A 17,050-nucleotide genomic window follows, 5' to 3' on the forward strand; every position below is an offset into this window, starting at 1 on the left:
AGAAACGGTGTCACTGTCACTAAATTTAACTGCTCCTTCCCCCATCCCAACCACTATCACACTGATCGATTTTATTTCCTTCCTGCTACTTATCACCATCTAATATTATCTTATCTTTGAATGTGCCTACTTCGGTATTGCCTATTTCCCATATGATATGAGAGCAGGGGCCTTATTTGTTCTATTTCATTCTTGCACTGCCAGCTCAGAATGGGGTCTGGCTCATGACAGCACTTATTTAAGTACTGCTGAATTAAAGGCATTGTGATAGTTTCTCATATTTTTTAACATTGAGGATAAATTTCTCATGAGTTCATTCCTCCCCCCGGCCCCAACCTGCTAATGGCCCTTACTTTTGGCTTTTACATACCCGGTCCATTGTCTCAAAAATGCTCGTGGCTGCTGCACGGCCAGCTGCAAAGGCTTCCAAACAGGAAGAGGCATTGCCAAGATTTAAAGCTCCTACTATGACACTGAGGAAAATCTGTAATAAAAAGAAATAAACATAGTTTTCATCAGTTTGCAAATAGTCTTCACTGTCATTTGGGCTGCCCATGTGAACTCAAAGATTTCTCAGAAATATTCTTCTGTGGGAGTTTGAAAGCTAAATAGCTCTTTGGAAACACTAGGAACAGTTTTTGTTCTGCAAAGTATCTCCAATTTTTCTACTGTTTTGATTTAAAAGACTACATTATTTTTGATTGAACATCACTATTCTACAAAGAAGAACATGTTTTTACATCAGTAAGAGGTCTAAGCAAGGCAGCATATAGACACTGAGTGGGTTAGAGTAGTGATACGATAATTGATTCATTATATAAACAGCCTTATAATGTTAAAGACTTCTGGTTAAAGGGTTGTTGAAATGATAAAGACACTGTGATTAGCTTGATTGTTCTAGAGACTGGTACCTGCAAAATATGCCTACTACTACTGCTACTGCTATATTCCTGCTACTAGTGAACTAGTCTTTAGGATAACTACTGCTATACTACTACTAGCAATAATAACAATAATAGTAAGGTATGTGTTTAAGTGCTCTACTCGTATTACTTCATTTAATCCTTACAATAGAAGAGGAAACAGAGGTGTATGGAGGCTGCCTAACTTACCCAATGTCTCAACGTGTATTAAGGGGTAGAGCATTATTTGAATCCAGGCTCTTGATTGACATTTTGTCCAGCTCCCAGGCTCATCTACTGCTGCTGCACACAAGTGGAGTGGCCAGGTTCCTGTGCAGAGCTGGGGAAGCTCTTCTTTGACTCACCAACCTGGCCATCTCATTAAGTTAGGGGAAGGCTACCTGATCATGATCAGATGTTCCTACCCAACAGCACTCTGTTTTGTTTGTTTGTTTGTTTGTTTGTTTGTTAACATCTTTATTGGAGTATAATTGCTTTACAATGGTGTGTTAGTTTCTGCTTTATAACAAAGTGAATCAGTTATACATATACATATGTTCCCATATCTCTTCCCTCTTGTGTCTCCCTCCCTCCCACCCTCCCTATCCCACCCCTCTAGGTGTTCACAAACCACTGAGCTGATCTCCCTGTGCTATGCGGCTGCTTCCCACTAGCTATCTATTTTACGTTTGGTAGTGTATATATGTCCATGTCACTCTCTGACTTTGTCACAGCTTACCCTTTCCCCTCCCCATATCCTCAAGTCCATTCTCTAGTAGGTCAGCACTCTGTTTTTAATCAGTGCTGTTTATAAAGAGGCAAAGAGGCAATTCCTCACGTTGGCCTCTAGGAGAAGCACAAGACTTCACCCTTTCAACCAAAGAATGAGCTTTAGTCACATGACTCACATGGAGGCTGTTTCGTTGGCCACCATCTATTGAGGACTGGAGTTATTTTCTGAGGTAAAATAAAGGTTGGCACCTGCATGAATGTAGTCTTCTTCGGGTAATCAAATGAACCTAGTCTGTGGTGGTTTCATGAGCTGGATTCTTCCCACAGGTTATAGCACATCAGGGCAAAATACCTGAGTCCCTCCCCATTCTCTTTCTCCCTTATGGCTGGACCATGGGGCTTCTCAAAGCCAGTCAGGCATCTCCTCCCTCTCAGTAACCTCTTTATTCCATATATCTGGATGCTGTGGGCCAGCCCCTTCTTGCCTTCTCCCTGAATTCCCTATTCTATGCATGGGGACAAACATTCTCTCTTCATCTGTCCTTCATCTGTCCTAATCTGTCCTTTTCCTTAATTATGGCAGGTACTTCCTCCCATTGGCAGATTACTTACTCTCTCAAGCCCCAGTAGTTCATTATCTGTAACACAGGGATAATGATTGCCTATACCTCAAGGGATTGTTATGAGAAGTAAATGATAATGTGTGTAAAGGTGATTAATCCAATGTCAGCCACATAAATAATAGTGATGATGATGATGAAAGAAGTGAGATTCCACACTTAGGAAGTGAGAAGATGAACAGACAGAACAGTACTTGTGGTCTAATTTGTGTTAAGACCACCCTCATTAGAGGTCTTTTTAACTGAGCAAAAGAAGCCTTCCACATGTCCTCGTTCAGGGGTCAGTAAACACTTTCCATAAAGGGCCAGTTAGTAAAGATTTTAGGCTTTTTAGGCCATATGGGCTGAAGCAATTATTCAACTCAATTCCTCAACTATGTAGTACAAAAGCAGTCATAGACAGTAGGAAATGAATGACTGTGGCTATGTTCCAATAAAACTTTATTTACAAAAACGGGCCACAGTCTGGATTTGACTTGTGGGCCATGGTTTGCTGATTCTAGACCAACTCACTAGTGGCCTGAACTGAAGTTTGGAGTCAAACCCTTGCTCAGCCTGGCTTTGCAAACACTACCTCAAGCGAACATCTCTCTCGGGGTCCTCAGGGAAAGAGGGAGTGAGACAGACAGAGGTACACATCCTAATACCATCACAGTAGCTAGCACACATCATTTCTCACCCCAAATATCTCACTCTTCAGCCCTGTGGACTGCGGTGTGGGAAGAGGGAGGGCAAAAGAGACCTCTGGGGAATAATTTATCTGTGGGTGTGCTGTGCTGGAGAAAAGGGGATCTGTTATAGAAAATAAACTTATGGTCACCAAATGGGAAAGGGGGGAGGGATAAATTAGGAGTTTGGGATTAATGGATACACATTACTATATATAAAATAGATAAACAACAAGGTCCTACTATATAGCACAGGGAATTATATTCAATATCTTGTAATAACCTACAATGGAAAAGAATCTGAAAAAGTATATATATATATATATATATATAACTGAGTCACTTTGCTCTACACCTGAAACTATCACAACATTGTAAATCAACTAGAGTTCAATTAAATAAGTAAAAAAATAAATTAAATAAAAAGGGATCTGTGGCCCCTTGGAAGAGATTCAGAAACAGGAAAACAGTAGTTAATGAGTCAAGCCTCAGAGTCACAGAGATCTGAGCTCAAATCCCACCCTGTGCTATCTCGCATATATTTCTCAACCTCATGGCTCCATTTCATTTTTAACTGGTAGCATAATTACAGAATGGCATCAATTACAGAATGAAGTTGTGAGTATTACACATGGTAATTACATTAAATACTTCACTCAGTGCTTGACACCTTGTATACACTGAATAATGTTCCTCTCTATAACTGCTGTTACTTTTTTATTATCGAGTCCTGAAACTTAAGAGGGGCATGAAAGAGCAACCATCAGCACCATTCAGTTCCCTTTCATCTTTTTTTCGTAATAGATCATAGAGTATGTTTTTTGTCCATGTACAAGTGATACTAATTACAGTCATTTATGTGAAATACTTACCACTTATGCCCAATTACCGTGCAGCCAATAATGACTTTGTGCATCACAAAATGTGTTAGATTAACCTAATTGTTAATTAGTTTAATGTATTAAAAACACTCAACTCAGCTTATGCAAACTCAGCCTTTATAGTTTGTTGCTCAGAGCATGGCCAAAAAAGTGCATGCACGCTCAAGAGAAAGAGAGAGAGGGAGAGAGAGAACCAGAAAGGGAATGCTTACCAATGATTATACTGTTAAAGAATGTCGCTCATCTTCCCGAAGAAAAGTTTCTTAAGATGTAAGTGGAGGCTTGCAAGGAAAAGTTTAGGAAAAGGAGGTGAGGTTAGTTATTGATGATTAAAATGTTAGAGACACATAGTATGCCATGTCTGCACATAGTAAGTACTCAAGGAATATCAGTTGAGAGAAGGAATTATCTACAGAAGGTATAGAGTAGCCTATAATCCAACAGGCAGGAAACTTGAAGGTGAGAACTTGTTAAATGAGTTAAACAAGGATGCCATTAGACCGAGGTGGCTTTAATGCCACCTAATGTAGCAGCCTACATAAGCGATCAGAACCTAAGCCTGCATGCCTCAAGGCTAAGAAATCAAAACCTAAGGACAACCAATCACGAACAGCCAATTAGGCTTTCCCCAATAAGGCAACTACTTAAGCTACAGTCGATCAAATAATTTCTGTGCTTTGCTTCCTCCTCTTCTCTATAAAAGTCTTTCCCCTAGCTTTTATTAATAGACCCCCTCTAACCACTTCTGGTTTGGTGTGCCCAATAGGAGTTATTTTTTTCTCAAACAAACTTTTAAAAATTTTAATATGCCTCAGTTTATCTTTTAACAGAACCATAAAATTGGATCTTCACTGGAGAGAGTTACCAAGGGTAACTCAGTGGTAATTCAGTGGTTCCAACTGGAATTGTGTATTTTCAATTTACCATTTTTTCATTTTTCCCTCTGAACTGTTATTTGTGCACACTTCTGTCCCCTCCTTGCAGGCAAGGAATCAAAAGAAGGATGTCTTTTCTCAGTGCATATCTTTCTGCAGAGCGAGCAGATACAAGCTGCTGAGACTAAAGTCAACTACTGGTATTTCTAGTTTGGTCAAGTTGAAAGTTCTTAAGAATCATTAGGTCAATAAAGACAAAGGACTTTATAGTCAGATTTTAGACCTGTAGTACTTTCACTGGCTTTTCAAATGTGCAAAGCTATATTAAAAGTTATTAAGAAAGTGGTTAAAAAAAAAGTGTGAGGGCTTCCCTGGTGGCGCAGTGGTTGAGAATCTGCCTGCCAATGCAGGGGACACGGGTTCGAGCCCTGGTCTGGGAAGATCCCACATGCCGCGGAGCAACTGGGCCCGTGAGCCACAACTACTGAGCCTGAGCGTCTGGAGCCTCTGCTCCGCAACAAGAGAGGCCGCGATAGTGAGAGGCCCGCGCACCGCGATGAAGAGTGGCCCCCGCTCGCCGCAACTGGAGAAAGCCCTCACACAGAAACGAAGACCCAACACAGCCAAAAATAAACATAATAAATAAATAATAAAAATTAAAAAAAAAAAAAAAAAGTGTGAAAAGAAAAAGAGAAAGTGGTTAAATTATGATAATAGTAACACTTTCCATCTATGCTATCCCTTTAAGGTTTACAAAACATTTTAACATGATTTATCATATTTAATTTTTTTAAACAAACTTCAAGTGATGCCAGCTGTTTATCTTTCAAAGAAAAACTGAATTTTAAAAAGTCATTCTTAGTGTATTACCATGCTCTTAATGAAATAAAGTCAGTGCCTTAGAATGATTATGGTCTGACCTCTAATAATCATTTCTATTTGCAAATGAAATTTCTATTCAACTTTCCCTAGAGATGTATTTATATAAAAGCAGTAGGTCTCAAATTGCAGGCTTCTGGCTAGCAAATTTCTGGTGCACAAAATTTTGGTATTTTGCATTATTTAATTGATGCCTGTCCTACCTAGAATCTGGAGCCAAAATATTTGTTTTTAAGAATCTTATATGAAACCACTTCCATGCTTTTTAAATTAATATAATTTATTGAATAACTAACAGACCAAATGGAACATATATTTCATGTTTTACCTCCCTGACCTCATGGAGCTTACTGTGTGAGGGTGGGAAGGGACAGGAACAAATGTAAATAAATGCAATTGTTCAGATTCACTCAAGGACTCTGAAGGAAAAGTTCAGCAAACCATGCAGGAGAATAAAAGATTGGGGGACTTCCCTGGTGGCGCAGTGGTTAAGAATCCGCCTGCCAATGCAGGGGACACGGGTTCGATCCCTGGTCTGGGAAGATCCCACATGCCGCGGAGCAACTAAGCCCGTGTGCCACAACTATTGAGCTTGCGCTCTAGAGCCCGCGAGCCACAACTACTGAAGTCCACGCGCCTAAAGCCCCTGCTCCGCAACAAGAGAAGCCACCGCAGTGAAAAGCCCACTCACCGAAACGAAGAGTAGCCCCCGCTCGCCGCAACTAGAGAAAGCCTGCACACAGCAACGAAGACCCAACGCAGCCACAAATTAATTAATTAATTTAAAAACAAAAAAAAAAAGAATAAAAGATTGGATAAGCATGGAAGACCTGACTGGGGAAGTGCCATCCAGTTGGGAATTTGAACAATGACAACAGTCTAACTGTAAGGAGAGGTGCTGTAAGCTAAGGAGGAAAGGTGAGCGGGAGGAAGAGCTTTCCCTGACTCCATCCACACCTGCTATTCACTGTCGAGGTCCCTGTCCTCTGTAGCATATAATACCATTGTCATTACGCATTATGTGATTATTTATTGTTTAGCTTCCCTACTAAACTGTAAATTCCATCAAGGCAAATATCGCATTTCTTTTGCTCACTATTGAATTCTCTACACTTTGTATGAGTCTGGCATATAGTAGATGCTCTATAATTAATTCTTGAAAGGACAACTGAAAAGATACTGGAAATTAAAGTAGCCAAGGCATTAGTTATAGCATGGCTACAGTGCAAGGGAGAAATAAAATATACTTGTCTTACCTGTTCAGTTGAGGATATTATTGGCTTTGTATTTTAGTAACTATGAGTGAGTGTATTTAACAACTATGTCCATTAGCACATATCTTATGCCATTATTAAGCTCAACCACATAAGCTGTTAATTTTTAGCTAGGAGATCCCTGACTTTCCATTTTCATCTTTTGGACTCAGTCAGAAAAATCATTGTTTTACAGCTATAAAATCTTCCGTTGATTGGAAAGCATGAAATCACGAGTCTCATGAACTCAAATGCTCAGCATCCCTTTACTATAAAAGGCATAAGTATTGCTGTTTCAACAGATGGACTCCATCAAATCATTGAGGCTTTCCTCCTTCAAACACTAATGGGATAAACAGAATGCCTTCACTGTGGACTTTTCTGAGATACCGGCAGGAAATGTTCTATCTAGGTCATCAAGATGGAAGTACCTGGACAAGGGTTCCTGCTGTATATTCTCCATCATCCAGGACGAGTCTGGAGCCGTACCAGAAGGCCAGAGCGTAACACAAGAAGATGAGACACCACATGAATCCAGTAAAGAATCCCATCACTATCCCTTTTCTAATTCCCCAACGCTGGGCAAACACAAGATTTTTCTCATACCTGTGAAGAGAAAACATTTGAGTCTATTTCACAACAGCAATAGCAGCAGCAGCAGTTCAAGCTAAAATGTTTAAAACAGGCCACAGTGGTTTTAATCAATGATTATAAAATCATTCCAAACACAGGGCAGCTTTAGGGAAAGAAAACAACAATAACACCTGTGTAGTTCCTTAAAATTTGCTTCAACCTGGCAATGACAATGTGTTGAAAGGATGATGTCTAACAAAGCCTCATAGTTGATTACTTCTTGGATGAGTACAGTGGAGTAAGCTTTGCCCCAAGAGAAAAGAATTTTCAACACAAATGTTTGACCATGAGGGGTCTAGTATTATTTGTGTTTGAATTATCTCATTAAGTCACATGACATGAAAGAAAATATCTTCAATAGTGGAGGAAATATGCTAACGCAATTTTTTATGAGAAGTAAGGTAACCACTTCACAAACAAAAGAAGCAAAAGAAAAAAAATGAAAAGAGGATAATCAGAGGTTGTAAATTCTATTCTCTTTTTCATTTGGTGAATTTGGTAGCAACTGAGAATGTGACCATACTAGATCTACAACATATGAAATAAAAGTTTAGTTAAGCTGGTGGCTGTTTTATAAAATCAGTACCTGGCACCTGATAAGCACTCAACAAATACTAGATAAATGGAAGAATAAATAAAATCAAAGTTTTGACAACTGTGTTGTTTTGGTCATTTAGGTTTTGATTTTCATTAACAGTTAATCTCTTAGAATGATGGTCTATAATATATCAATGCTAAATTTTATTTGATTAAATGGAAATCTTAGACTTAAAAAGAGCATATAGTACAGTAGCTGAATAAAACACATTGAATAAAAAAGTGCTCAATAAAAATGTGCAAAATTGTATTTTAGATCAGGTAGGCTTTTCCTTAATGTCAGAAGACAGTATTTTAGACTGGCATGAAGTATGGTGTGTGTACACACACCCCATCAGAGTTTGAAACAAATATCCAACCTAAGATGGCTTTCTAAAAGCCACCAACTGCAACATCTTCAAGAACACAGAGCTAAAGCCTTGGGAGTCTTTTGTAGGTGCTTTGACCAATCTAATTGCTTAGCTTAGCTACCTCTTGAACAAAAGCTCCCTCAGGGTACCATAGCAAGGTGAATCTGCCACTTTATACAAAATGGGGAAGATTCAGGATAGTATGCAGATCAACAAAATTCAGAAAAGTGGCAGACATTTCAATTAACTAACCTTTCAACCTCTTTTTTCTCACCACCATAAGCAGCCACTGTTGGAATAGATGAGATGACTTCATCAGCCACTGCCCCTGCTTTGGCATAGGCCCTCAATTCATGGTCTGTAAACTTGGACACACTCTGAAGTCCAAACGAAAAAAATAAAATGTGAAGACCAGATAATCAGGTAAGTCACTCCGCCATTCACTGATTCATCTAGCAGAGCAAACATGTAGCACAGTTTCATACAAGACTAGATTCCCACTGGAACAGCGTTTACCGAGGAAAGAATTTGGTCCAAGTTTGAGCCATGTTAAGCCTCATCCATGGGTGTTTGGTTGTTGACATATCAAAATGACTCCATTAAAAGTCAGCCTCAACAAAACTTCTCACAGAGTATGTCCTAAATAGGGCATTCTATGTGACCACAGTGTTTCAGTCATCATATTAATGATGTTTTCAAGTCAAACCATGTCAGAGTTCATTGCTATTGTCCAAAGGCCATGCCGCAGTTTACAGACAAATACCAGGTGCAAAGACCAGAGGCCCGTGCAGGTGTCATATTCATTAGAATATAGAATAAGGGAGAGGTTCTGAGCATGCAAAGGCATGATGCAGCAGAGGTAATTCCATAGGAGAAAGCTTCAGATAAATATTACACCACCTGACTCAACTGTAGGGACCCAACTAACTAGTTTTGCTTTTTGCAAAAGGAAAGAAACAGACATTGCACTTAATATTAAAGTTAGTTTTTCTAAAATTGGACCTGGATTGAGTCCTAGTTAGAATCAACCACCAAAGACTTCCCTGGCACAGATTAAGAAACAACAAGGGGAAAAAGCAAATGTTGTGAAAGATTAACTGACTCAGAAACCTAAAAATATATATAGTACCCAGACTAAGGGGGTTTATCTTCCAAGTTTTTCCGAACTTTTAGCAGCAAAACCCTTATCAAACAAAAATCTTAGACAGAATTTTAACATATGAGTAAAAGTGGTATTTTATTACAATATATTTATTTCACAAGTCCACATTTTATAAATCTTGTGAATTGAAAGGCAACAATAAAGGAAAGTAAGGCGATTTTAATCAACATTAAAATTTGACTTTGGGTGGTATGGCAGTTTTTACCGCAATCCTCTTCTAATTTACTTCTGAAATATGTAATGAGCATAGTAATGAGAAAATTAAGTAGTTGCGAATGTTATCAGTTTTTATTGTAATGGCACATTAAAGAATCTCTTGATACTTCAATTAAACTGATAGAGGAACTTAAAAGATGTATATTGGGAAATATCTAACAGTTGTTCATGTTTCCCATCGTAGGTATATAAAAGTCATACAAAGGCATACAAAACCCACAATCAGTTCTAATATGTCATATTCTAATATGTCATATATTGCCCCCTCCACCTTCTTTTGTCCTGCTTTTGAATTGAGCTTAGTGAAATTGCTCGTATCATTTTACACAAACATGCACACACCTGAATTCAAGAAGAAACAAGTGCAGAGCCACAACATTCCAAATCGGTGACACATTTACAAGAAGTTGAAATATGGACACTGAGACGACAAGAGAAAATGTGCTTTGAGCCTATTTGAAATCAAGTTAACCAGTTTATGTTGTTGGTCTCCAACATGTTAAGACATGACATATGATCCATTTGAGTGTGAATATTAATCTTTTGTGGGTTTGAAGAAAGAGATTAAATTTTTTTGGAGGGAAAAAAATGCTGAATCAAATGTTTGCAGGCTCCCCAGTGACCCTCTGTGGAAGTTGAGGTTTCCCTGGGAGTGCAGCTGGAAAGCATTTGGTAGGAAAGACTGTTGTAAAACTTGCATGATTTGGTGGATTGGGAAAAAAATAAAAGCTAATATCTCTTTAATAATTAATTCTGTGCCAGATGCCATGCTAAGTGCATAACATGGATAATGCCTTGAGTCATCACAATGACTTTGGGAGGTACTAACCTTATTTTAAAGATGAGGAAACTGACATTTTGACAAGTTGAACATATCTTTCTTTTTTTTTTTTTTTAAACATCTTTATTGGAGTATAATTGCTTTACAATGGTGTGTTAGTTTCTGCTTTATAACAAAGTGAATCAGTTATACATACACATATGTCCCCATAACTCTTCCCTCTTGCATCTCCCTCCCTCCCACCCTCCCGAACATATCTTTCTTGAGCCAGGTGGTAGAGCCAGGTGGTGACCTAGTTAAGTGGAATGAGCTCTTTGCTATTGTCACTCTGTATTACTTGGGAAACGTTTGAGTAATACAGCCAGTGGAGTGTAGAGAGTATTTTGCTAGAAAATACAGTCATGGAGATCGGTACCTGTTGCTCAATGATGTGAATGTGTGTGCAGCTTTTCACTTAAATTCTATTCTCATTTACAGCAAATTATTAGTGTGCCTGATCCCATGACCTGTTATCTAATGTGGCTGCTCTAAAAGTAAAATAGAATAATTTCTCAATCCTTGGGAGTGTTTTTTAACTGGGATGACCCCAAATTCCTACTCCTCTACTTTTCCTTGGCCTGCATACCTGGGGAATGGAAACTGTGACTGGGATACTTCTCTGAATGGGTCAGATAACGCTCTCTCTGAAACTGATCAGATGGAGTGGAGAATACATTGCAATTGCAGAAATCTCTTTTATTTGTTGGGCCTTTCTGAGGGGAGCATCTGAACTTGGGAGACCACGGGAAGCCACAGGCACACTGCAGAGTGAGTGGGGATTTAGAATCAGGCTTCCTTGAATTTGAATCCTATTCTGTCATTCACTGGCTGTGCAGTTCCAGACAAGTCCCTTTACCTCTCTGAGCCTCCATTTCTTATATTTAAAATGGCATTAATACTTTATAAGATTGTTGTAAAATTAGAGATCATGTCCTTGAGGCTCCTAACAGTGCCTGGCAAAATAGTAAATATTCAATTAATGTAGCTGTTCTTGTTATTAATACAATAATATTTGTGTTATTAAAACATTATTAATCCCTAATCTAATAATGGAATGTTATTTGATACTGAGTAATAATCAAACAAAATAAATCAAAATGGTGATAATGATGTTGACTAAACGTACTCAGGAGAAGGGAATCAAGCTTCACATTTTTGGCTGTTTCTCAGTGCAAAAGTCTTCCCATGGAGAGAAGTGAGAAGACATTCTTACCAGACCAATGATGGCTGCTCCAATCCCAATGAGAGGGCTGACAGAGATAATAACCAAGGTCAGTTTCCAACCCCGGTAAAATCCCAGCAGGAACCCACAGACGCTCGTGGTCATGCGCTGAATGAAAATGGCCATTTGGTCGGCAATGGCATCATTGATTTTGTTAATATCACTAGAAACAAGAGAGGCTTTGGTCACTAAAACTGAATTTGGTCGATTCAATTCAATTTTGCTGAGAAAGTACAATCTTTCCTTTCTAAACACTCCTATTTCTGTACCCCCATTGCCCTTGGGAAACTTAATAGCTTCTCACATCTTGGAAATTTTGCTGCAGCTTGGGAGGGCAGCAAGTCTCTCCCCTCAGAGCCAAGGGAATGTGTCCTTAATCCAGTTTTCCTGACTGGTGTTCATTCAACATGGGCAAAGACTTTTGGAAACCCTCTTATTTGTCTCTTTCTTTCTTAAAGCTAATATCCTTGGTTTGTCCTAAACAGCCCTTCTTTCCTTTATATCTGCTAAATCTTTTCAGCCTCAAGGTTCTACTCACATACCACCTATTTCATTAAAATTTATATAATCCCCCAGGGAGAAGTAATATCTTCTTTCCTGTGTTTCCATAGCAATGTAATTAATCTGTATACATGTGTATATAATTATTGCTTTCTGCTTATAGGCAGTATAGAATTGTGGTTAACAGCACAGACTCTGGAGTCAGACTCCGAATTTAAACACAAGCTCTTCTTGGGCAAGTTACTTAGCCTTTCTGTGTCTCAGTTTCCTCATCTATAAAATGCAGATAAAAACAGAACCTACCTCAGTCGGTAGCAGTGAGGATTAGTTAATACACGTAAAGTATTGGGTTGGCCCAAAAGTTCGTTCGGGTTTTTCTGTAACATATGGAAAATCCGAACGAACTTTTGGGCCACCCCAATATGTAGACCAGTGCCTAGCATAGAGTAAGCAATCAATGTATGTTAGCTCTGATTATTTGCTTGAACCCTTTATCCCTCCTACTAGGCTGAAAGTTCCTTGAGATCAGGAGTTCTGTGGTATATCTTTATGCCTTGCATAGGGTAAGTGCTCCAGAGTATTTGTTGACTATAATTACATTAAATTCATATTCCTGTGAACATTCCTATAATCTCTTGTCCAGATGGAGCAAACAAGGCTCAGGACTTGATAGCAAAAAAGGACCTTAGACATTACAGCGAGATTACACAATTGTATTCTAGCAAGGTTAAGTATCTGTTCAAGGTCAAAGTAAGTAAAGGGCAGAATGAGTGCTGGAGTCTAGGGGCCCCCAACATTCAGTCTGCTTTTATCTTCACTACACTACCCACTAACTGTCTTTCATGGGACCTCAAACTTAAATTCAACACGATTCAATGATTCTCATTACTCAGGGCTCATTCAAAAATTATGGGCAGGGTTGGGGGGGGGGGCACTATTAATGACCCAAACTAGTATTTAGGTGTAAACTGGATTTAAATCTAGTTTTTCAGTTTGAATCTTTCTCAAACTATTTTGAATTTTTTTTTTGTTTTTGTCATTATATGTGGAAATTATGTCAACAGACAAAGCAAGATAATTCTTTCTAATCATATTTTTTTCCTTATGGGTACATAGATTGTGACATCCCTCAATTTCTTCTTTCAAGATCAAATAACGCTACATCCTTTAAACTCTCTTCTATAATACTTCATTTCTAGTATTTTAGTCCAGGACCTACAAACCAAATTATAGTATCCCGACTTTCAATTTTTAATAGTCATTTTGGAGGAGCTTCAAGATGGCGGAAGAGTAAGACGTGGAGATCACCTTCCTCCCCACAAATACATCAGAAATACATCTATATGTGGAACAACTCCTACAGAACACCCACTGAACGCTGGCAGAAGACCTCAGACCTCCCGAAAGGCAAGAAACTCCCCACGTACCTGGGTAGGGCAAAAGAAAAAAGAAATAACAGAGACAAAAGAATAGGGATGGGACCTGCACCCGTGGGAGGGAGCTGTGAAGGAGGAAAGGTTTCCACACACTAGGAAGCCCCTTCGCGGGTGGAGACTGCGGGTGGCGGAGGGGGGAAGCTTCGGAGCCACGGAGGAGAGCGCAGCCACAGGGGTGCGGAGGGCAAAGCAGAGAGGTTCCCGCACGGAGGCTCGGCGCCGAGCAGCACTCACCAGCCCGAGAGGCTCGTCTGCTCACCTGCCGGGGCGGGCGGGGCTGGGAGCCGAGGCTCGGGCTTTGGAGGTCGGATCCCAGGGAGGAGACTGGGGTTGGCCGCATGAAAACAGCCTGAAGGGGCTAGTGCACCACAGCTGGCCGGGAGGGTGTCCGGGAAAAGCTGGAGCAGCTGAAGAGGCAAGAGACTTTTTCTTGCCGCTTTGTTTCCTGGTGCGCGAGGAGAGGGGATTCAGAGCGCCGCTTAAAGGAGCTCCAGAGTCGGCGCAAGCCGCGGCTATCAGCGCGGACCCCAGAGACAGGCAGGAGACACTAAGGCTGCTGCTGCCGCCACCAAGAAGCCTGTGTGCGAGCACAGGTCACTATCCACACCTCCCCTCCCTGGAGCCGGTGCAGCCCGCCACTGCCAGGGTCCCGTGATCCGGGGACAAGTTCCCCGGGAGAACGCACGGTGTGCCTCGGGCTGGTGCAACGTCACGCCGGCCTCGGCCGCTGCAGGCTCACCCCGCCTCCTCTGTACACCTCCCTCCCCGCGGCCTGGGTGAGCCAGAGACCCCGAAGCAGCTGCTCCTTTAAGCCTGTCCTGTCTGAGCGAAGAACAGACGCCCTCAGGCGACCTACACGCAGAGGCTGGTCCAAATCCAAAGCTGAACCCCGGGAGCTGTGCGAACAAAGAAGAGAAAGGGAAATTTCTCCCAGCAGCCTCAGGAGCAGTGGATTAAATCTCCACAATTAACTTGATGTACCCTGCATCTGTGGAATACCTGAATAAACAATGAATCTTCCCAAATTGAGGAGGTGGACTTGGGAAGGAATGATATATATATTTTTTTCCCTTTTTCTCTTTTTCCGTGTGGATGACAGGCTCTTGGTGCTCTAGCCAGGCGTCAGGTCTGTGCCTCTGAGCGGGGAGAGCCAAGTTCAGGATGCTGGTCCACAAGAGACTTTCCAACTCCACGTAATATCAAATGCGAAAATCTCCCAGAGATCTCCATCTCAACGCCAAAACCCAGCTCCACTCAACGACGAGCAAGCTACAGTGCTGGACACCCTATGCCAAACAACTACCAAGACAGGAACACAGCCCCATCCATTAGCAGAGAGGCTGCCTAAAATCATAATAAGGCCACAGACACCCCAAAACACACCACCAGACGTGGACCTGCCCACCAGAAAGACAAGATCCAGCCTCATCCACCAGAACACAGGCACTAGTCCCCTCCACCAGGAAACCTACACAACCCACTAAACCAACCTTACCCACTGGGGACAGACACCAAAAACAATGGGAACTACAAACCTGCAGCCTGAGAAAAGGAGACCCCAAACACAGTAAGTAAAGCAAAATGAGAAGACAGAGAAACACACAGCAGATGAAGGAGCAAGGCAAAAACCCACCAGACCTAACAAATGCAGAGGAAATAGGTAGTCTACCTGAAAAAGAATTCAGAATAATGATAGTAAAGATGATCCAAAATCTTGGAAATAGAATGGAGAAAATACAAGAATCGTTTAACAAGGACTTAGAAGAACTAAAGAGCAAACAAACAGTCATGAACAACACAATACATGAAATTAAAAATTCTCTAGAAGGGATCAATAGCAGAATAACTGAGGCAGAAGAATGGATAAGTGACCCAGAAGATAAAATAGTGGAAATAACTACCTCAGACCAGAATAAAGAAAAAAGAATGAAAACAATTGAGCACAGTCTCAGAGACCTCTGGGACAATATTAAACACACCAACATTCGAATTATAGGGGTCCCAGAAGAAGAAGAGAAAAAGAAAGGGACTGAGAAAATATTTGAAGAGATTATAGTTGAAAACTTCCCCAATATGGGAAAGGAAATAGTCAATCAAGTCCAGGAAGCACAGAGAGTCCCATACAGGATAAATGCAAGGAGAAACATATATTAATCAAACTATCAAAAATTAAATACAAAGAAAAAGTATTAAAAACAGCAAGGGAAAAACAACAAATAACACACAAGGGAATCCCCATAAGGTGAACAGCTGATCTTTGAGCAGAAAGCCTGCAAGCCAGAAGCGAGTGGCAGGACATATTTAAAGTGATTAAGGAGAAAAACCTACAACCAAGATTACTCTACCCAGCAAGGATCTCATTCAGATTTGATGGAGAAATTAAAAACTTTACAGACAAGCAAAAGCTAAGAGAACTCAGTACCACCAAACCAGCTTTACAACAAATGCTAAAGGAACTTCTCTAGGCAGGAAACACAAGAGAAGGAAAAGACCTACAATAACAAACCCAAAACAATTAGGAAAATGGTAATAGGAACATACATATCGATAATTACCTTAAATGTAAATGGATTAAATGCTCCAACCAAAAGACATAGATTGGCTGAATGGATACACAAATAAGACCTGTATATATGCTGTCTACAAGAGACCCACTTCAGACCTAGGGACACATACAGACTGAAAGTGAGGGGATGGAAAAAGATATTCCATGCAAATGGAAATCAAAAGAAAGCTGGAGTAGCAATTCTCATATCAGACAAAATAGACTTTAAAGCAAAGACTATTACAAGAGACAAAGAAGGACACTACATAATGATCAAGGGATCAATCCAAGAAGAAGTTATAACAATTGTAAATATTTATGCACCCAACATAGGAGCACCTCAATACATAAGGCAACTACTAACAGCCATAAAAGGGGAAATCGACAGTAACACAATCATAGTAGGGGACTTTGACACCCCAGCTTTAAATGATACATTAAACAAGATGGACTTAATTGATATTTATGGGACATTCCATCCAAAAACAACAGAATACCCATTCTGCTCAAGTGCTCATGGAACATTCTCCAGGATAGATCATATCTTGGGTCACAAATCAAGCCTTCGTAAATTTAAGAAAACTGAAATCATATCAAGTATCTTTTCCGACCACAATGCTATGAGACTAGATATCAATTAGAGGAAAAAATCTGTAAAAAACACAAACACATGGAGGCTAAATAATACACTACTTAATAACCAGCAGATCACTGAAGAAATCAAAGAGGAAATCAAAAAATACCTAGAAACAAGTGAC

General features: G+C 40.2%; 1 protein-coding gene across 3 annotated transcripts in view; it reads right to left on the minus strand.

The window, feature by feature from the left end:
* Positions 1 to 17,050, minus strand: part of ABCB11 (ATP binding cassette subfamily B member 11) — a 145,502-nt gene that overhangs the window by 50,899 nt on the left and 77,553 nt on the right. For all 3 annotated transcript variants that reach the window (XM_082465330.1, XM_082465331.1, XM_082465332.1), the window contains 4 exons: positions 11,802 to 11,973; positions 8,643 to 8,767; positions 7,242 to 7,416; positions 371 to 484 (listed from right to left, as the gene is read on the minus strand). In XM_082465330.1, coding sequence (XP_082321456.1) covers positions 371 to 484; positions 7,242 to 7,416; positions 8,643 to 8,767; positions 11,802 to 11,973 — 586 coding nt within the window. The remainder of the gene's footprint in view (positions 1 to 370; positions 485 to 7,241; positions 7,417 to 8,642; positions 8,768 to 11,801; positions 11,974 to 17,050) is intronic.

This window comes from Balaenoptera physalus (assembly GCF_965194825.1).
Source record: "Balaenoptera physalus genome assembly, chromosome: 6".
NCBI classification, from domain to species: Eukaryota; Metazoa; Chordata; class Mammalia; order Artiodactyla; family Balaenopteridae; genus Balaenoptera; species Balaenoptera physalus.